A 23828-nucleotide genomic window follows, 5' to 3' on the forward strand; every position below is an offset into this window, starting at 1 on the left:
GACCAACGACGCATCACCCTCCACGACGGAGCACGGCGGCGACAGGAAGACTACGCCACCAAGATAACGCCAATCACCAACCACCAACCACCCGCAGTGCAAGTCGGCGATCAAGTATTCGCATGCATGCACCCACTCTCAGCTGCACCCCGCAACTATTCCGCAGGGCTGGCCCCACGCTGGAGTGGTCCGTACACCGTGCGACGGCGCTTGGGGAGGACAACATATCTAGTCCGCACCGAAGGATGGCGCCTGAAGAAGGTCCACCGGGACGACATCCGGCTCACCTCCTTACCGGGGGAACGAGTGGCAGAAGAGGATACCCCCCCAACCCCAGACAATAACACGGCATGCGGGGAGGACGACCCACCGGAACCAACACACACACGACAGCCGGAAACACAGCGACCCCGCACACTGGTGTTCACCAACACCTCATTCACCAGGACAAGGGCCACGCCCCACGAGGCACCTGGGTCACAACCCACAGAGACGGACTCCGAAGGCGAGGCGAGGTCACGACCTCACCGGCAACGGAGCCTCCCTCGATACCTGGAGACGTACGTCCTAGCCACAACACCAGGAAGCACCATTGACACACCCGCGGACAATGTACCCGATCAGCCAGAGGAAAGCAATCCTCCTAGGGGGAACCCGAACGACTGGGAAGAAGGACCGCAGGGAGAGCCCCAGGGTCCCCTCATCGAGTGGCCCGCCGAACCAGACACAGAGGAACCCGTGACACCACCAAAGCCCCAGGGCCCCCTCATCGAGTGGCCCGCCGAACCAGAACCCGTGATACCACCGGAGCAACAGGGCGACAACCACTGGGTACTCTCCATCACCGAGCTCTCCCACACCCCCGGCGCACCGACGGGAGACGACGACGCCGACACCACCGCCGTGGTGACAGAGCCGGACGAAAAAGCCGGGAAAGCCTCCAATCCGAACCCGCCCGGAATACCGGAACGGGTGAGGAGCCCATACCAAGCCACGGACCGGAGCGCAGGGCATACCAGCTGCGGCCACCGCGAGCACCACCTGGATGGAGCTGCTGCCGAAGCTAGGGGCGCCCCCACGTGGCGGGGTCACTAGAGGCGCAAGATCGGTCTTCTCGAGGGGGGGGGTGGGGCATTTGACGTCGTCCGACCAAAGGCCACCCTAAAGCCTGACCTGCAACCGCCAGTATCCGACCCCGCTAACAGAACGCGCCCCTAGCCATGGCCCACCCGAGTCAGGCGAGCACCCCCGAACTTAGGTATTTCAACATCCTTCATGAATTGGTAAGACAAACCAAGGCATGTACACAGTAAATTTACTAAACTTTAATGAACCCGCCACTATGAATTAATAACACCGTGCAACACAAGTGCGACATAGGAGTGCCCGGGTCACTCACGTGTAGCTTTCTACTAAAACAGCTGTGAGTGAAACCCTTGCGGCCTTCAGCCTAAATTCAATAGTGTAATATGTGACGTAACTCAAACCGCCCCAAATTAGCATTATTATTCGCCACTGGAGTAGTTATCAAGAAACAGACAGTCTCCAGTATGACTCTAATAATTCAAACTTATTTTATAGCAATTTATTAAATGTCATTTCTAAAACATATATAGATACTTAGTTAATCATTAAGTTTTATTGTATGAATTTAGAGCCACTTGCTTTTTATTATTAATGTAAATTTTTACGAATAACGGAACTTTAGAAACTCTGGCGCGACAGGGAGCTCACCCCTCCCATCGCGCCAGGGCCAAACACCAGTACAGCGCGACTCGCGGACTGGGACGGACGCACGTCCCACGGGGAGCCATCATCTCTTTGTATTCATCGAACTTCAATCTGGTAATTATAGTCACAACCGAAACCTTTTTTAAATACTCCCCGTGTGCACCTGGTCCTTTTACGGTGTAGGGCCTAACCCAGCCGCAACAACTTAACACGCCCCACACAACGCATTACGTGGGGCCGTGCCATATACGGTACGGGCCAACTCCCACCACAACAGGTCTTTAATTAATTGCCAAGTGCACAGGCACTGGCTACCTCCAATCGTAGATGTTTTCTTAATTTAATAGCGAGCCGCGGTCCACACAGGTGGGCCCGCGCGGCGCAGTTTATCAATTACGGGATTAGCCGACTCTAATCAAACACTCTCCCTCAACTGCAACTGGCGTGAGGGCATAACGTTAGTGACGGCGCGTCAGAGCGGCTTGTGTGTAATTGATAATGTACTTTATGTTAGGGAATTCGTGTGATTGTAAGTGCCGTGTAATTTGCCATCGTAATTAAAAGTCCACTCCGCACTCTCCGTGCGCGACGTGCGAACGACAGTGCAAATCCGTGTGTATTATTTCTGAACCTCACCAATCCAGTTAGGGATCAGCGTCCTTTGCTGTGTAGGGCCAGTGGGGCAACAGGCATTATGGATCCCTAGCATCATCACCACCGCCGCCATTCCTAGCGGGCCACGCAGGGGCTTCCGAACCTCACGACCCACCTATTGGCTAACCACCGCGTTAGCCTGGCGCCCTCCCGGACACGTTTCCCCGCAACAGAACAGCCTTCCCGCTAGGAACACCGCCGAGTCTCGAACACGAGAACCCGGGCGACGGCATTTTTGATTTCTCCTAACCTGACTTGATCAGCTTCAAGGGCACTGTAATTAAGGCCAGTGGCCGCAGCGACTGGTAATGAGGTTCGTTGCCCACTCCGTGCGTGCGGTGCTCGCACGGATTACCTACGACGCACTTGCTTAATATGCTTATGAATAATTACTATTGTTCTAGTGTCTCATTCATTGATTGTTTTATGAATCGAGTCCCCGGGGTCTTGTGTACTGAAGTTTATTCGAGTTTATTGAGGTCACGCCCGGGTCGCTCGTTTTACTTATTCCGGTACTGGCGGTGCGGAGCACGGGCTTAGAGGCCATGGTCGGTACGACGTCAATATCACTAAACAAATGAATAATTATTGTGAACATTCAGTGTGATTTTGGGAATCACAATCCCAAAGTCTTATCTTTCTTTCTACACTTCAAAATATGCAAAATTGTTTTCAACAATTTTTCAACAGTTTTCATGCCGTAGGTAATTTAAATATATTTTTCGTTTACATATCAAACTTTGGCAAATATCACACAAAAATTATTCAACTACAATAACAGAATCTCTATTGACAGTAATATTTCAATTATACAGATCTAAAACCTATCTCCTTCTATTGGGTAGTCCTCTCGTAATCTCTACCATTCCACAAAATCTTCTAAGATGGGCATGTATCAACCTGGCCTTCTCTAGTCAAGTCTTCTCAACTTCCTTAATTATTAATATAATTGTTGGTTGGAACTTGGCAGTTTGGTATCTTTTTCTTTTAAAGTAGAAATGGGAACGCGCCTAATGTTGCTCAAAGATGCTCAATTGTTACTGTTTTATTTTTGAGTAAATATTATACACCTGTATCCTAACCTTCACAATAAGACGAATACAGTTAGCTAATTCTGGAAATATTTTTACTTGTTGGTTTGTACAAATTAAGATAAATATAATTTCCTATTATGTATGCAGGTATTGAGCATTTTATCATCAAAAATTCGAATTAATTGGAAATTATGTTCACAGTTACGATTTAATTGTTGTCAGGGAACTCTAGCTAATCAGTCACCACTGTTTCTTGATTTAAAATATAAATTAAATTTTCGCGTAAAGATGAGAACTCCATTACCTTCTCAGGTTAACGTTCAAGTAAGACAAATCTTTGGTGCCCCACGAAAGTCTTTGTTCGACGAAAAGGAATACAAGTAAGTAGAGTATGCATATTAATTGGTCTAATTTCCATTAATTTTTCTAAGCGTTATGGTTCTGTAACCTAACGTCACATAAATATGGACCTGGCTATCCAGGTGTACAGGCTGTTTGGTTTAAACATCGTTCAGATATAATTCTGTGCTCTTTAACTTCCTCTTTTCATTAAACCCGGCGGAGATCAGAAATTCCAAATACTTTAGGAGATATTGAATTTTTTAATTTCCTTTTGTGCACTGCTGCGGCGTTGAGCGGGAAGCCTACGATTCACACATCTTTCTGGACATACCCGAATACTCACGTTGGCAAGCCTTCTTTTCTTAAAATTAGCAAGAAGTAATTAAAAATACTTTAAAACATTGTATATGGTTAGTTATATTAGGTAAGTATAGCTACATTAAAAAAACTGGTAAATCTGTATTGTACGGATTAGCGCCAAAAAAAATCGTACAAATATGAAATAACTTTCATTATATGCTCTTTTACGTCCTATTTTCAAAACTGCCTGCGGAGGTTAAAAATTCCAATTACTTTTGGAGATATCGCCGTTCTTATTTTGCAATACAAGCCCTATGTAATCATTCAACAGACGCCATTTTATATTTTGCCGTGTGTGCGCGAATGCCTAAATAACAGAAATTTTCCATTAGGTAAGGTTAGTTACATGATAAATACTTCAAAATAAACGGAAATTAATAATAATATCAATTAATTTTACTTGTATAGTTTTAAGTATTTATAATGTAACTGACCTGACCTAACAAAATGGGACAAAGGTAGATTAGGTCAGGTCAGCTACAGTATAAATACTTTGAAACTGAACGGTCATTAAAAATAATAAAAATTAATTTTAATGGTTGTTTAGTTTTAAAGTATTTATAATGTAGCTGACCTGACCTAACAAACCGGGAAAAAGGATGAACAGTAGGAACTCACGTAATTTTCTTTTTACGTGATGTAGTCGTTCAACTACGTCGCGAAAAAAAAAAAATCATTCTTGTAAACAAGCAACAATGGTGAAACGCGGGAAGCCTACGATTCACTCATCCTTCTGGACATACCCGAATACTCACGTTGGCAAGCCTTTCAACAGACGAGAGGCAAACGCCCGATCGTGCATCTTCGGTTTTTTTTTTTTTTTTGTTTATTGTAAATAAATATGCAACTCATGAAAACTAATGGTCAATTAGGTTGTTAGCTACATTATAAATACTTCAAAACATTGTGGATGGTTGATTTGGTTAGGATAGCTACATTAAAAATACTGTGAAATCATGTAAACGGTTTCCTAGTGCTGGATAGCTACATATTAAAATGTTATTTGCTAAGCAACCATAAAATGATTTTACAGTTTTTTGGTAAATCTGTATTGTACGGATTAGCGCCAAAAAAAATCGTACAAATATGAAAATAACTTTCATTATATGCTATCTTACGTCCTCTTTTCAGAACCGCCTGCGGAGATAAAAAATTCCAATTACTTTTGGAGATATCGAATTTTTTAATATTCATTTTTTAGCGATTTTTTTTAAAAAAAATTTAAAAATCCGAAAATACCTTTATTCTGTGCTCTTTAACTTCCTCTTTTCATTAAACCCGGCGGAGATCAGAAATTCCAAATACTTTAGGAGATATTGAATTTTTTAATTTCCTTTTGTGCACTGCTGCGGGTTGAGCGGGAAGCCTACGATTCACACATCTTTCTGGACATACCCGAATACTCACGTTGGCAAGCCTTCTTTTCTTAAAATTAGCAAGAAGTAATTAAAAATACTTTAAAACATTGTATATGGTTAGTTATGGGTCATTCCATGAAAGATGACCCAAGTATAAAAAAAATTAAAATATTTAAAATTAATTGTACAGTGCATTTTTGTATTACTTAATAATCCTTTTACTATATATGCAAAATTAAAAAATTATTTGCACAGTTAAAACTTTATTTTCCAATGTTAGACTTTAGTGCTAACAGTACTGTTGCCAAAAAGGGAAAAGTACATCTCCATATTGACTACCCTGATTATCTTCCTGTTTGAGTTATGTCCATTGTTTTATGTAGACCATACTGTACAGATGTGGAAGTATTTTTAATACCATTTTGGACCAAATCAGGTGAGCATATATTGCACAGCATAAAATGAAAATATGTAATGATTTTGTGTCACACACGCAACACAAAACATGGTTAAATTAGTTTTTACAAACAACTAATTGACATATCAATGTGAAACTTTCTAGAAGTGAGGTGTGCCACATGGCCTACATTTTACTATAACAAAGTTTTCTGGCAACTTTTATATTTTTAACTGGAAGTAGTGTTGCGTGTGTGACACCGTCAAATACAAGCTTTATAAGCTTGCAACTCCAACAACACAAAAGAGATGCATTCTGGTTTGATTTCAACTATGAACTAACCTAAAAAAAAAACTTGTAACCAAGAGGATTGCATGTAACACAGTTTCTATTTGAACACCAACATTAAATTTAAATGACCATTTTTGCAAATGCCTTTGTGTGTTACATGCTGTTATTGGTTAAAATTTATTTGAGGTTAATGTTAAATCTATAACTGGTATTGTTGCAGAAGAACTATGACATCTACGAATAGGTCACAGGCTTTTAGAGAAAGGCTTAAACAAGACCCAGCGAAGTATGAAGCATACTTAAGAAAAGAACGTGAAAGATTTAAATTACGAAGGGACCAACAAAAACGTATTCAAACTGATAAGGAGTTAAAGTTCAAGCGAAAGCAAGACAGAATAAGGCAGAGGAAGCACAGAGAAAATAAAAAGTCACAAACTGTTAAGAGTAATAGTAATGTGTTGCCTGAAAAGAGTTTGTATAGAAGTAACAGATCCCTAGGGAAAGCAGTTTGTTAATTGATGCGAATTTTACCACATAGCCCAGGAAAGCGTAAAGCAGTAGTAGCGAAATTGTTAGTTGATGAATTACCAGAATATGGGAAAAGATTGAACCTGCTAAATAAAATGAAAAAAGAACATGGCCAGAGACTAAATGAAGAAACCAAAGCTAAAGTGACGCAGTATTATCTCCGTGATGATATAAGCAGAACTGAACCAGGAAGAAAGGACAAATGCACTGTTAAGAATGTTCAGTCTGGCAAGAAAGATGTTGTACAGAAACGTAATATGACGATGACCATTGCGGAGGCCTATGAAGAGTTTGTGAAGGAATATCCCGATTGAGCTTCGACCGCAATTTGTATATCCCGTTTCTACTATGAGTCATAACACATGTGTATGTCATTACCACGCGAACATGCATTTTTTGGTGGAAAGTTTGGCAAAGGAAGTAAATGTTTTCCCACATAGTACAAATGATTTACTAGCAATTCTTGTCTGTGATGTTGAAAGATTTGATTGCATGTTAGATATATGTGAGAAATGTACGTTGGCATGCAATTCTGTCAGAGATATTATAAGTCAATATGATGAAGAAACTTTGACTAATGAAATGAAATGGAAACAGTGGAAAAATGTGGAAGGACATCCCCAAATTGTTTCAGAAACTGGAACAGTATCTGACTGTGTGAAGAAAATACAGATGCAGATGATAGCAATCAAGCTACATCATATATAAAAAGAAAACAGTCTAAACATTTTAAGGATGCAAAGAAAAATGATAGGGTTCAATTTTCATTTATGTAATCAGTATATATTTTTTCTATGTGTAATATAATATTACTTTTATTGCTATCTTGGTAAATATTTATTTTATTTTGCAACCGAACATATCTTTGTCAATTTGCAGCTGATTATTATACCAGCTTAAATACATGTCTCAAAGTGTCACACACGCAACAGTCACACACGCAACATTTGCAAAGTTAAGTTTGCATGTGAAAATATTGGTTTTGAGGAACATTGACTAGATCATCTTAAAGGTGCACATTTTATTTGTGCTACCAGCAAGTATTGATCATTTTTATCTTTTAATAAAACAGAATTTTAACATTGATTTCATTTCCATCAAAGAGGGGTGTATGCTTTTGTCACGCACGCAACAAAGATTAACAATTTTTTTTTTGCAAGTGTTATTCTCCTTAACCAATTGAAAAATTTATGACATACTTATCTAGTTGTAGGTTAATATATTATAAGAAAAAAAGTGATATTTATTATGACGTATTCATTATATAATTTTTATATTATTAAATCCACTGTCAAAATGTCACACACGCAACCATGGAATGACCCTTATATTAGGTAAGTATAGCTACATTAAAAAAACTGTAAAATCATTTTATGGTTGCTTAGCAAATAACATTTTAATATGTAGCTATCCAGCACTAGGAAACCGTTTACATGATTTCACAGTATTTTTAATGTAGCTATCCTAACCAAATCAACCATCCACAATGTTTTGAAGTATTTATAATGTAGCTAACAACCTAATTGACTATTAGTTTTCATGAGTTGCATATTTATTTACAATAAACAAAAAAAAAAAAAAACCGAAGATGCACGATCGGGCGTTTGCCTCTCGTCTGTTGAAAGGCTTGCCAACGTGAGTATTCGGGTATGTCCAGAAGGATGAGTGAATCGTAGGCTTCCCGCGTTTCACCATTGTTGCTTGTTTACAAGAATGATTTTTTTTTTTTCGCGACGTAGTTGAACGACTACATCACGTAAAAAGAAAATTACGTGAGTTCCTACTGTTCATCCTTTTTCCCGGTTTGTTAGGTTAGGTCAGCTACATTATAAATACTTTAAAACTAAACAACCATTAAAATTAATTTTTATTATTTTTAATGACCGTTCAGTTTCAAAGTATTTATACTGTAGCTGACCTGACCTAATCTACCTTTGTCCCATTTTGTTAGGTCAGGTCAGTTACATTATAAATACTTAAAACTATACAAGTAAAATTAATTGATATTATTATTAATTTCCGTTTATTTTGAAGTATTTATCATGTAACTAACCTTACCTAATGGAAAATTTCTGTTATTTAGGCATTCGCGCACACACGGCAAAATATAAAATGGCGTCTGTTGAATGATTACATAGGGCTTGTATTGCAAAATAAGAACGGCGATATCTCCAAAAGTAATTGGAATTTTTAACCTCCGCAGGCAGTTTTGAAAATAGGACGTAAAAGAGCATATAATGAAAGTTATTTCATATTTGTACGATTTTTTTTGGCGCTAATCCGTACAATACAGATTTACCAAAATCTTAATTGAATTTTTAAAATCACTTTTTGAAAAAAAAAATTGTTATAACTAAGATGCCTAAACTAATAAACAATGAACTAAAGGTGCCATTTGGGTGCAATAGCTTATAAGTGCATTCAAATTCACATTTATTTAACCATTTATTTAACCAATACTGTGTCTATATGATGGCAATGATAATTAAAGATCTAAAAGTGAATTAACAATTAGTACATTAACAATCTACTAGCCGTTGCCAAGAGATGATGGAAGCTTCAACAATGCAACAGCTGTTGTTAGATTATAAGGAAAATGTGGTTGTAAATATCTGTAAAAAAATTAAATTAAAAAACTATATAGAATTTTGAAGAAAAAAAATCACTTTGATGCTACAAACGGTTGAATCAGTTGAATTTATTTTTCGTCAGCCAGCATACAGATAGGTACGCCAATCCCGTATACAACCAAATTGTCTGACACATTCGTACCTAACAACTCTGAGTATTCTGAAGATAAGTTTTTCTTCTCTCCTGTGTCATGTCTAGATGTCGCGAAAGCCTTGCGTTGCATCAAAAGTAATGCAATTGGTAACGACCAAATATCAATTAAAATGCTGGAAATTATTTTACCTTTTGTAGACACTGCATTAGAACATATTTTTAACGTATCCCTTACAATAGGTAAATACCCGACAGAATGGAAGTATTCACACATAAAGCCCATACCAAAAATTAAGTCTCCTGAGACAGCTAAAGATTTTCGCCCTATAAGCATCTTACCAACTGTCTCAAAAGCCTTTGAACACCTGGTGCACAAGCAAACCTATGCTTACCTTTTACAGAGAAATTATTTAGATACCTTCCAATCAGGATTTAGACCCGGCCACAGTACCACTACTGCCCTCATTAATGTTACTGATAGCATACGTCATGCTATTGATAGGCGTGAAATAACAATCCTAACGTTGCTTGACTTTAGTAAAGCATTTGATTCAGTAGATCACAATCTTATTGTACAAAATATGTCAACTCAATACAATTTTTCTCATAGTGTTTGTGCATGGTTCAATTCCTACCTAGGTGGTCGTTACCAACGTGTCGTTCTCATTATGGAAGTATCCACGTGGCTCCCGATAGTAGCAGGTGTTCCTCAGGGTTCAATTCTTGGGCCTCTTTTATTTACTATATTCATAAATGATCTACCTAAATGCCTAAAACACTGCCAATACCACATGTATGCCGATGATGTGCAAATATATATTCACGCAAAAGCAGCCGATATCAATCAGTCAGTTTGTTCTGTCAATGATGATCTCGATTCTGTCTCTAAGTGGGCAAAAGTTAATAAATTCAGGCTGAATGCAAATAAAACCCAAGCAATATTAATTGGTTCTCCTCATAAGCTCTCTGAATTAACTACTAACAAATGCTGTAACTTAACGCTTCAAGGAGTTGATATTCAGTTCTCTAACGCCGTAAGAAATCTGGGAGTCCTGATAAACACAACCTTAACCTGGAGGGAGCAGATAATGCAAATATGCAAGAAGGTACATTTTTCCCTTCACTGCTTACGGTGGTTAAAAAATTTGCTTCCACCTCGTATTAAAACCATGCTTGTTCAAACATTAATTATGCCTCACTTTGATTATTGTGATGTCCTCTTTCCTGATCTAACTGATAAACTAGCTAAGCGACTACAGAAGCTCCAGAACTGCTGTGTAAGATACATTTTTAACCTTAAATTACGAGATCATCTAACCCAATACTATCAGCAGCTAAAATGGCTCACTCTCGCACAAAGACGCAAAATGCACATACTTATCCTTGCTTATCAGGTGCTGCAGCAGGTATCACCTCATTATATGTCAGCCAGTATAAATTACCTACATAGCTACCATAGCCATGACACGCGATCCACACGCAACCCAATGTTATCTATCCCAGTGCATTCATCCAAATGTCTGTCGGGATCTTTTGCAACCGTGAGTAGCAGGCTCTGGAATAAACTAGACCAAGCTACAAGGCAAACAAAAAATCTAGCTTCCTTTAAGTACAGGCTGAAAAAACATCTTCTTAACAACTGCTTACCATGACCACTTCGCCGCTACCCTAGTGCTTGAATCTGTGTGTGAATGTGCGAGTGACTGGTTTTAATGTAGTAGCACCTTTTTTTTTTAATACTATATGCTGTATGTTTAATCACTTTCCTTTTTATGTATGTCTATGCTAAATTTTTAATTACTTTAAATTAGTTATGGTTGAATCTTTTGTAATAGCTAATAGTTGAACATTAAGTTAGAATTTTAATTTGTTCTATTAATATTTAGTCAACATCTGCTTACATTATGCTTAATTTTTAATATTCCACTATTTAATGTAATTGCAGAAAAGTGGTTAAGTGTAAGAAAAGGCATACCGCCTTAACTTCGCCACCAATAAAGACGATAAATAAATAAATAAATAAATAAATAAATAAATAAATAAATAAATAAACGGACAACTTCCCCCACTCCCTCTTTTCTTGGAGAATCTAAGTTCTAAATTTCACTGTTTTTGGTCTCACCGGCTCTGCGCCAGTTTAACTACAGACAGACAAACAAACACAGTCTTTTATATTTATCGATAGATTAAACGCTTTCAAACAAGTGTTTTAAGCTAACCGAACTTAAATTTTAACTAGTTTTGCTAATTTATCGTAAGGAATGTTGATATTCTTATAAAATGAAATATATGATGTTTGAATTCTGTAAGACAAAGAAATCAACAGTTGAATGAAAAACATTTTACATTATAGGTCCGTGTGTTATAAAAAGTGACCCGGCGTGTGGCCCTGCTAGCTGCGGGAGCCTGGGTGGTTGCCTGGCGGGAGTCACCCTTGTCACACTAGTAAAGATGCCTTCAAACCTTTACCAAGTTGACGTAATCAGTTTTAAGGCCCTAGTACAATGACCCGATGGTCTTCAATGCAGACCGCCTGGAAATTTTGATTAGGCATCAGTTAAACTGCGTAGGTAAATAATCCGTATCACGTATCCAAGTTTATCCCTTGATTCTGATGGCATGATCCTGTAAACGTAATCCTTTGGTAGGCCTACATGATGCTTGCTGTTTTAATTTAGTAGTATGTCAAAGGATCCTGGGCATAACAAACACTTGTGATGTAACAATGAATTATGATCGAAAGTTGAATACGAATGAATAAATGTTCACAAGAACTGACATAATCTGTTGTGAAATTTTAGTTTTTTTGGGCCAGAATCTTTTGATGTACTAAACTAAAACAGCAAGCATCTTGTACCTCAGAATCATTGTGTAGGCCTACAGGATCATGTCATCAAGACCAAGGGATAAAATTGTATATTTGATACGGAACAACTACTGCTGTGTAGAATGTGCCTGGAGATGTTGAAACATACTGGTAGGTCAGGTTCTTTCTCCATTATTTGATGTTACCAAACTTGTCAGCGGAGCACTAACATTTTCATTGTGTCATGCGACGTACATGTCGACTTGGCGATGTGGAGGTGAATCGGCTCATTTTTGCAGAGGCTTTGAGGTATTTTTGTGTTGAGACTTGTCTTCCGACCGTCATGTCCTTGTGACAGCCATGCCAATCTTCACTGCTTCTCATGCACTGGTGCTCAGCTGGCAAGCTTACCAGCGGCCCAGTGATCACTTTGTTACTTACGTAACTTATTCCTTAATTAGAGCTTTGCAATAACTATATCTGCAAAGTTTTTAGCAATAATTTGTGTGTTTTATGCTGTCTTGACAAATTTTTGTGAAGCACATAGCATAACATCTTATCATGATAGCTTGTAAATATTGGGATCATGTAAATGTCAAGGAAAAAATAAACTCTTTATTTAACACTTTGTTTATTTAAATTTTTTTTTTTTTTTGAAAAAAAGAAATTCTATAAAATAATATTAAGAAAATAACAGATAATTATTTTATATAAATCTTTCATAATCATATTTTAAAAACTGTACCTAATGATGGTAAAAATTATAGACAAATGATAATTATGTTATAGATACTTATTGTGTTATGTAAACACTGTTAATCCATTTTATTCAGTGTAAACTAGTATGTAATTTTACTCAGAAGTTTTATTTCTATACCACAATTATACTGTTGTCCCATGTCTATTATAAATCTTCGTGTGATAATTTTTTGGTGTGTGGTTTCAGAGTCTTGAAGCTGGAGAATGACTTAACAGTCCTTCTAATATCAGATGTTGAAAACTTGGTGTCACTGAGTGGCGATTCTGATAGTAGTAATGGTAAATTTTTTATTTATTTTTTTATGTTTTGTTTGTACTAAGATATGATTTAGTGGCAGGCATACGTAATTTTACAACCAGCCCTCACACTGCATGTTAAAAGTCATAACCCTTGCCTGTACACCTTAGTTAACAATATACTCAAAATGTGGATTTTTGAGAATGCCTTAATATCCAGCAGTAGATATTTTGTGCTATTTGTGGTGTTTTTGGATTCCACATTTGGAATTTAAAAAAAATGTTCTAATCTAAGTCCGCTGTTACAATAATGTTCGCTTTGTTTTTTGTAAAGTTTTTCTTATAGGATTCATTTATTAACTTTGGTCCTTGCATCATCAAAGTTTGCTTTGATTTTTTTTTAAATGGAAAGTATTAAAGGAGCTTCGTTGCAAACTGGTTCTTGGCTCTTTACTCTCCGAGCAACAATCTAAGTTTTCCTTTTAATATTAAAATATTCATACTTCCAACTTCATGCCAACCCAAGTCTCTTGCACAGGATCCTGCTGTCTTAAGGCTCAATCACAATCATTTTTGTTTCTTAAATTTTTTCCTTATTAGGTACTTTTATTCAAGGGCTATTTATAAAATTTTAACTCAGTAACTCTCAGGGCTCATACACCTCCTAAATGTCCTTAAAAATTCCATGATTTATCTGTAATTGAATTAGGGCTCTTAAAAGATCCTTAAATTTCACTAAGATTTCTTATAAACTCCTTAATAAAAACTGATAGCTTGTAGTAATTAATAAATGAGGGTATATATTTGAAAGTATTATTGTTTGCTATCTGGCAGCCAACAACGCTTGGCGCATACGCAGTACAATTGGCAAATTTTGGGCCACATGACTAGATGTTATGTATAAACTAAAAATTTACATGATGTGTGAGACCCCAGCCATATGCAGTCATTTAAACAACCTTTACTATCTTTTTGGCAGTTGTCTCCCACTGTTACTTTATTGGTGTGATTAGTTTCTATTTTAGTGTACTGAATTAAGTATATTTTTTATTATCAAATTAAAAATATTTTAACAGCTGCTCCTTTTTTATACCCACTGACTAGGGACAAGATTATATGGTTGATTGTGGTAAAATCAAAATAACACTGCAAAGTATGTCAAATCGATCAGATATTTTACAAAAAATTAACTCAAACCCCAGAAATGTTATCTTTTATTATCATAAATTCATGGACTGTAATTATTAATATAACTATTGTACCAAATGTATACACTAAACTGATTGCATAAAATTAGTATAGGTAATGTTGTTTGATCTTGCATCACTTATTACATATGTATTTTACATTAATCATATTGGCACATTTTTCAAACACAAAAAAAGAAAGGTGATTTATATTTATTTTTCTGTGTTCTTTACAAGACATGCTTATTACAAATAATTTTATTGTATAAGTGCATCATGTGTCAGTCAAAATGAGACTATTTTGGTGAAATAAGTACTAAGAAATATTTGTTCAATAATACACCATTGTATGAATAAAAACAATGTATAAAAACAATAAAGCTGAAATATCTTGTTTTAAAAAACAAAATTGACCTAAAAAATAAAACCATAAAATCTTGTCTTTAGGAATGACATTTCTTAGAAATTGATTTTAAAACTTAGAAATTGTTTTAAAAAATCTAACACGTGTTTCCATTATTAAATGTATATAGTTCTAGAATATGTAATTTTCATGAAAATGTGTTGTGCTTATGTAGTGTTTTATTGAATTATGGTAAAAATATTCATGGCAGTGTTCTAAGAATCATCAAAACCTGTAATGAATGTACAGTTAGAAGAGAGAAATTATAAATATTTGAAATTCACTCACATTGCCCATAATTTGAACACCTGAGTTTTCGTTAAGATATTCAGAGTCCACTTACATTGAACATTTTGATTTACCTTTCCTATGCATAATGTGACATTTTAAAAAAATTAGAAGAGGTGAGCTGAGGCCATTGTGTGACATTAAACTTTTTATTTTTAATGTGGTGTAAGTTCTGTGAAAGCACCAGAAAAATTTATTTCTTTTTGTGTGAATTTACTGTCCTGTTACGATTGTTCTGCTTGTGTAGGCGATAGCACAGACAGCAGTGAAAGTTCCAGTGAAAGTGACGATGACGAGGATGATAGTGCTTCGTCGTCGGACAGCTCTCAATCTTCGTCTGAAGAGGAAGCAGAAGAGAAATTGGTAATGAACTAAATTGTACTCAAATACTTTATGCAGGAACTGCAATACCTTAAAGTATTTTAACGAAGCAATGTTAGCAGCTCATGAAGTATGTGAACCACAAAAAGATAATAAATTCTAACTTGTGCTTGTATTTGAATAATGAATTACTGAATTAGATGTAAGCCTTCATTTTTCACTCAGCTTTTGTTCATACGTTTTCCACCAAAGCTTTGGGAAACGTATGGTTACTTTAAGTTGGGTGAAACCCCACGCTCAATGCATCACCCATGGGCAGAGTTGAGGAGGGTGAATAATCCTCAAGGGATCAGCCAAGTTTTCAGTAGAGGCAGTATTTTATGGTGAATAGTGATAAAACTGAAATAAAACTAAAATGTAAGTCATTTCTCCACATAACACCAAAATGCAATGAAATACACCTTAATTACCTTAATTTGTCTGTTATAACGTAAAATTCAAATCAGAAATCTTAACTTAAGGCTTTTTTTTTAACTCAAATAATTATGATCTGTGTGCAAAAAATTATGTAGTTTTTATATATGTCTTTTTCTAAGTATAATATAAATGTAAAGAACGCAAAAAGTATAGTAAAATCTTAAATTTTTCGCAACGAAAGTATTTATAAGACCATAAATCTAGGCCCCAGACATTAAATAAAAGTAGTTTAGTTTACTTATTATTTTAATTTAATTATAAAAATTTTTTAACTAAAAACATTACAGAAGAATAGTGAATATTTTAGTTGGTTTTTAATGTCTGCTCTTATTAATATAATTTTGTTTTATGCACAAATTCTACATGTCATATCTCAAATTGTTGAAGCAGTTGTTCAATGCAATCATACTTTATATGTGCATAATATGACACCTATTTAATTTTTAATAATGATAAAAAAAATCCTCTATTTTTAATGATTACTTTTTTTGATCTTTCATTGCACCATAAAATCTTGGCTCTAGCTATTAGGCATCCAGATGGCATTTTTACATCATAGTAATTGACGTACTATACAGTACATTACCTAAGATAATTTTTTGACATGTTTATTCATTTTTGTTTTACATTCGTTTTGTTTGTTGGTGGGGCCATAATTATAGATTGGTCTAATTGCTTTTTCCACCAAGGAAATCCAAAGTCGCTACAATGCCAAGAACAATAAAATAAAACTTTTCAATAAATGGTACAAGGGCTAGAAACCATTATTTAGTAATTTTAATTTACGGGGGGGGGGGGGGGGGGGTTCCTGTCCGCCACACACATTCATTCCATTAATGCTCCATTCTTTTCTAAGCATCCCCTATTCATCCCTAAGGTCCCTGATGTTGAGACGATGTTAATCATTGTGTATTGGCAACCTTTAAGTTCAAGAATAAATATCTATAGTATTATTTAATAAAGGAAGGGATGTGGGTGTCTTTTTCTTTCTCAGTAATTGGTAAAGAATGTAATGGAATTATTGAAATTTGGTTTGTAGGTACCTCATATACAGGATTTGTCCGGAAAGTAATAGGACTGATTTTCTTCCGCCGCGACTGTACTTCGGAGCGAGCGCGCACCGACTGGATTCGGTAGAGGGGGTTCCTAACTAACGAACGAGCGGCTAGTCAGTTGTCTCCGAGCAGCTGCAGAGTCAGGACATGCTTTTTCGCACGACGTGTTTCTGTGAGTGGTGCAAGCCGAAAATGCAGCGTTCGTTAGAGCAGAGGTACGTGATTAAATTCTGTGTGTAAATCTGCGACAGAGACGTTTCATATGATCAAGCAGGCTTACCCAGATGATGCTTTAGCAAGAAGTGGTGTGTTTCGGTGGCACAAGGCCTTTTCGGAGGGCCGGGAAGAGGTCGCCGATGAAGACCGTGCTGGAAGACCTTCGACTTCGACAAACGCTGACAATGTGACTCGTGTGCGCAAAGTTTTGAACTCACTGAGTATTCGTTTAATTGCCTGTTAAGTTTAACAAAATCTGTGCTTCATGATATTGTGACGGAGCATTTGAACATGCGCAAGTTGTGCGCGAAGATGGTCCCAAAAGTGCTCACTGACGACCAGAAATTGCGGCGAGTGGAAGTGTGCCAAGAAAATTTGAACATGTGTGAAAGTGACCCCAATTTTGAATAACGTAATCACAGGTGACGAGTCAAGGATCTTTAAGTATGATCCCGAGACAAAGAGGCAATCTTCCGAGTGGCACACGCCGGCGTCTCCTCGCCCAAAAAAGGGAAGAATGAGCAAATCCAAAGTGAAAACGATGCTCATTTTCTTTTTTGATATCAAAGGCATCGACACCATGAAAATTTGTTCCTCCTGGACAAACCGTCAACACCAAGTTTTACGTGGAAATGCTCAAGAGACTCAAACGAAGGTTCAATCGGGTCCGACAAGACATTGCAGCCGACTGGAAGTTGCACCACGACAACACCCCGGCTCACACCGCCTTTCTTGTGAACAGCTACCTGACCAAGGCCGGCATCCTAACGCTTCCGCAGCCGGCCTACAGCCCAGATGTGGCCCCCCGGACTTCTTTTTGTTTCCTCGCTTTAAAAGGCTTATGAAAGGCGAGCATTTTGAGACGAAAGAGGGGATCCAAGCAGCTTGCACTGCGGCTCTCAAGGCTATTCCGGAGAATGCCTTCCGTGACGCCTTCAATGCTTGGAAATCGCGGTGGCAGAGCTGCATCGACGCAGAAGGAGCCTACTTTGAAAGTTTTTAAAGAATTGTAACGATTGGCTCAATAAATTTTTTTAAATCGACTTAGTCCTATTACTTTCCGAACAAACCCTGTACAACTCGGTTTATCATATAGAATAATTGTTCTTCTTGGTCATTTAAATAGTTTCTGTTATAATTTCTATGAAAGTTAAAATTAAAAAGTGATTGAAATACATACCATGAAAACTGATTGACTTTGTCAAAAAAAAAAAGTATTACCCTCTTTTATCACATAATCGTCGCACCCGCATAATCGTCGCACCCATATTTTAGGCCGTCAAAATTGGGATAAAACAACTTAATGCGTAAACGTCAGATAATGTTTTTGGTCCCGCTATTAGATGCCGAGCGCTTTGTGTAGGTATCTTTTTCGTATAAAACGGTGTATTTTAAAGTAGAAATATAATATTTATTCGGACATTACCACCTATTTATTTAATTAACGGAAATACGAATTTGTCTGATGTGTAAATTTTCTTGTAAAAACAATTTTAATCGTTATTTCCTTTATCTGATCGTCTGCGTTGCCGCGGTGTACCGGTGTAGGTATCTTTTCCGTATAAAACGACGTATTTTAGAGTATAAAGCTAATATTTATTCGGACATTACCACTTCTTATTTAATTAACGGAAATACGAAGTTGTCTGATGTGTAAATTTTCTTTTAAAGAAGTTTTTAAATGTTATAACTAGGGATGTGCAAATCCTTGATTTTCATTTCGGTTCGAATCCGATTCGAATCCCTGGAAATATTTGAGATATGAATCCAATTCCGAATATTAAGTACGGAATAATAAAAAATAACTGATTAATTTAAAAATAATGTGTGTTCTCTTTTTCCTAACTGTAACTACTGGCAATTATTTATTACACTGAGTTTTAAATGTTTATAATTATGTAAACTTAATTAATAACCAAAACATACTCGATTCTCCAACTCAATCGTAATAAACTGCACGCCACAGGGAAAACTCAATTTTATAAACGTTTCAGCAAACGAAACCATTTTTTCTCCAATAAATAGCCAAGATGTTTTTTTCTTGTAGGTAAGTAATTGTTTTTAGTTTATAGTTTGCTATACGATGAAATTCGTAATTATAGTTTAAGCTCTCGAAATCTCGAAATTCTTTTAATGTCACTGTGTTAATTATTTAAATTACATATCTTTCTTTGATACATCATATTATAAATACTTATGTAATAGTAGCCAATTTTTATTTTTCACTGCTAGTATTTTTGAGCCGTATTAAATTAATTTATAACTTTTGTGAATATTCGTAATACTGTTCGAATCCATGTACGTACAACGATTCCGGGTTCGGGTAATTGTGGATTCGAACCGTACCCATAAATATCAGGTACTCGCACATCCCTAGTTATAACCATTATCTGATCGTCTGCGTCGCCGCGGTGTACTGTTTATAAACTTGTAGCCAGTGCCAGTTGGCATCATTCGTGTTTGGTTATGTTGCTTCCTGTATAGAGCGCGCGCACGTAGTCGAATATCTATATCTCGCCGATTGCATGCAACACCCGCTCTCTGTCAGGTACCGAGTTAACTACATTTAATGGCCCGCACTCTTTCGTGGCAAGCATGTACTATGACAGTTATGCGTTAGTTCACGCCACATATTCAAGTGGCTTGCGTTCGTGTCACAGATTTTGTTTTTCTATTTAAAGTTGAAGAAAGGTTTTTGTTGCATGAATTATTAATTTAAATTGATTGGCGTGCTCTTTTAAACTTCATTTTATAAATAAACGTACTTTCCATGAATGGGTTTTGTTTTCATGAATAACTTTACCTAACAAAAAAAAATTTTTTCCGCATAATCGTCGCACCTTTCTTTTCAAACTTAATTTTAGAATAAAATGTGCGACGATTATGTGAGAAAACACAGTAGCTTAAATCACATAATTCTGTGCATTAATGCTACTCTCAAGTTCCTGAAATGGGTTTGCCCAGTAAAGTAGCCTTAGTGTTCACCAAGACCTTATGGGAGAATGAATTAGAGCAGTATGGGGAATAGCAATGAGGAGGAGAAGAAATAATTCAGGAGATGCTTGTGTTTCTGACAGACCTGGCATCAGACTATAAACTTTCCTAGAGGTTTTGTTGATCTGGGATGAGCCTTAATATATTTTGGTTACGGATTTGCAAATAATGTTTTTTTTTTTTTTTTGACGTGATAACTTCTTATAAATTGATGAACGCCGGCTGCACGCACGAAAAAGCATGACTCATTGTCACGTTCTGCCTGAGCCGAGCGTGCAAAAACCAGCCAACCACCGTGCGAGAAAATCTTCTATAATATCAAACAGGTTAAGGCGGGCTTTTTAAAAGCAGCAATTTAAAAAATTGGATTTATTTGTCCAATTTTGTCATTTCAAATTAATAATTTATTGACATTGATTTGATTTCAGTTTATATCTATAACTAATTGTTGGTGATTATATTTAAACAAATTATTTAAATTAAATTTGCCAAAACTGTAAATAATATTTGAAAATTAAAAAGTATGCAATTTTTCATCAATGTTTTCTTATGACGTTATCACGTAAAATTATCGTCCATAAACCGACTTGACAGACAACCCCCCCTTTTTTTTGTAACATGACAAGTTTACTCAAATAAACTGAAACTACACGATTGCTTAAGTATATTAGGTGTGTGTGTGTTTCTAGTATGTTTGAAATTTTACGAGGGTGTCAAGTTGTAAACGACCCGAGTTTTATCTGTCTCGATGCAGATTAGGCCAGCCTCAAAGTGTCTGGCTATCGCTGAGTCGCACGTTTCAGGCAGCAGTCGGACTGTGCGTGGGCGTCGGCAGCTTCAACGACCCTCCGAATATCCTGGGCATGGCCCATTTCCTCGAGCACATGGTGTTCATGGGGAGTAAGAAGTACTCCGAAGAAAATGATTTTGACGCTTTCTTGACAGTGAGTTGGTTAGCTAAGATCTAACGAAAAATAAAACCAAAAGTGTTAGTTGAGTATATAAGGGGTCGTCCATTAATCACGTGATGTTTTTTTAGCAAATTTTTTTTAACCCCCCCTCCCCCTAGTGATTTGTGGTGAGGTTTCAGACTACCCCCCCCCCCCCCTCCCAACCAATAAATCACGTGTATTTTTTTGGTACAAAAGATTTTTAAAAAATTCAGAATATTATCTTCTTCCTAGTGTGTTAAAATTAAGCACAGTGATAAAAATGTCCAGACACACATTAGGTTTATTCTCACTAGCATAAAAATAATAAAGGAAAGGCTTATATGTGATTTACGCATGTATTACGCGCCAAAATCACAGTCTTACTGGTGACTGGCAAGCCGAGCCGGGTGGTTCATGTTGCGGCGGGCGGGGATATTGTTGCCTGGCTACGGCGAGTCAAGGTCACGCATCGCGTTTCGATTTAGTAGAAATCGCGCGAAAAAATAAATACACGTGATATCTCTCTACACCCCCCCCCCCCCCCCGCCCCCCCATTGTGATATTTCGTGATTTTTCCCGACCCCACCCCCCCTCCTTTAGAGCCTCACGTGATTAATGGACGATCCCTAAAGCGAACATGTATAGTATATGTACTATCAGTAGAACCCTGTTATAATGTTTTTCAAGGGGACGAAAAGAAAAACATAAGAAGGAAATGTCAATTTAGGACTTGCCAGTGTTTTAATTTTTTTTCCAATGGACTCGTCAAGCTGTAAAACCAATTTCATTTTAAAACCACTGAGGGGCATTATCAATGCACTAATTGTAATTTGCTTAAACTAAGCTAACAATTTTCCTTCAACTTCGTAAAACTTTTGTAAAATTGTCTCATAGTTCTCAATGGCATTTAGAATTGAAATGCTTATGTCCTTTCCTTCACCACTTGAACACATATTTTTTGTGGATTCCTGTCTACAAATTAAATAAATTCAACTGTATAGAAATTAAATAAAAATTATATTTTTGCCATTGCGGGACAATTGGCAAACAAATATTGTAGGACCATGTTTGACATCTGAAAAAACACCAGAATGGCATGGAATGAAAAGATTGGTTATTTTTTTTACTAAAATAAAGGTGCCAACAGACACATTAATGCGGAGATATGTAGCTTTAATATATAGAATACACAGATGTTGAAATTTTTTTTGCATTTATTGCATTTTAGAAAACATGTTATATGTAGGTAATGCATAATTCGTGAAATGTTATATACAGATGTAAATACAATCTACTTTTGAGAAATATGTCAGAACTTTAAAAAGACTTATGGTTATGGTGTAAAGTGCTTTCCAAGGTTGGTATACATCTTTGAAGTTGGAGCAGAACATCATTTTTGTTGTAAATAATTGCGAAAGTATTAGATATACAACACATCATCTGGATATTGTTTATTTGAACAAAATTCTACATCCACATCAAAACTTATTGCTGTCATAAAATAATTGTATTGAAATAATTGAAGGTAACACCTGTATTTTCCTTATATTTTTGTGATGTGTTACTACTCACAATTATTTTAATGAAATCATTCTAAGGCTGTGACAAAAGTTGTTGGGTCATTAAAACTTTGTTGAATTAAGAAGCTAAGTACTATTCCATTTTATATACTTTCTCTATTAATTACAATGCAAATTTTGTTCAGCTCCAACTTCAGAGACGCATACCAGCCTTGGACAGTTCTTTAGACCATAAGTTATTTATAGATGTTTAAATTTTATTTTCTTGGATTATCTGTAGGCGAAGTTTGTTTGTGGAAATTCAGACTCAACCTGTAGGCCTATATATTAAACTTAAATTTAAAGTGAGTGTTTTGTATGCAAATTTAACTAATTAAAAAAAACGCCTATTCCTAAGGTGGGGCCTACCCGACAATTAGAGTTAAATGAGCTGACCCATACATCATAGAAATAATTTGGAGAAAAAAAAAGTATTTTTGAGTAGGCGTACTTTTTATGTGAACTTTCTTGTTTAGGTCTGGTATAAGGTTGTTGAGATTAGTTTTTATGTTTTGTTTTTCCTGTTAGCACCGAGGCGGCTCGAGTAATGCTTCCACCGACTATGCCCACACCACGTTCAACTTCGAGTGCCAGGAGAAGCACTTGGAGAAGGCGATGGACAGGTTCTCTCAGTTCTTCATCGCCCCGCTCATGAGGAAAGAAGCCATGCAGCGGGAGAGAGAGGCGATTGAGTCAGGTGAAACGTCATATTTATTTTTTTTATTTTTCGAGCTGTAATGATATTAAAGCTTGAGGCCTTGATTGCTGTGAAGCTAAGTATTACAGATTTTCCAATTATTATTTCAGTTATGGAACTATGCTGTATTTTTTTTTATATATATATTAAGGAAATAAATAAATTTGATGGTGGGTCAGAAATATTGTGTGTACCTATAACTGCTTAGTTCTATAAGTCTTTTGCATTTAGCCATTAAGCTGTTAGTTGGCAAAATATTATTTGGTTTAACCCATTTGAGCTTATTAGGTTTGCTCTAAAACATGTGTGTGTGTGTTAAATCCTTATACCTTTTTTTTTTTAATAGTAAATTGCTTTTAAGTCTTTTAATAATCAAATTAGTCAAATTAGCCCATTACTGAATAAATATGTTAAATTATTCTGTGGTGATTTGGTATAAACTATATCATTTCACATTTTCTGTTTTATGTATGTTTTA

The 23828-nt window shown here is 36.6% G+C and overlaps 1 protein-coding gene across 1 annotated transcript in view; it reads left to right on the forward strand.

Annotated features, from left to right (window-relative positions):
- The first annotated feature begins 3249 nt into the window (after positions 1-3249).
- The window catches only part of LOC134528183 (nardilysin-like), a 103312-nt gene continuing 82733 nt past the window's right edge, over positions 3250-23828 (forward strand). The window contains exons 1-5 of the mRNA XM_063361572.1: positions 3250-3799; positions 13172-13263; positions 15347-15462; positions 20966-21106; positions 23182-23350. Of these exons, the coding sequence (XP_063217642.1) occupies positions 3561-3799; positions 13172-13263; positions 15347-15462; positions 20966-21106; positions 23182-23350 (757 nt within the window). The 5' untranslated portion in view covers positions 3250-3560. The remainder of the gene's footprint in view (positions 3800-13171; positions 13264-15346; positions 15463-20965; positions 21107-23181; positions 23351-23828) is intronic.

Source organism: Bacillus rossius, chromosome 1 (assembly GCF_032445375.1).
Source record: "Bacillus rossius redtenbacheri isolate Brsri chromosome 1, Brsri_v3, whole genome shotgun sequence".
Lineage (NCBI taxonomy): Eukaryota > Metazoa > Arthropoda > Insecta > Phasmatodea > Bacillidae > Bacillus > Bacillus rossius.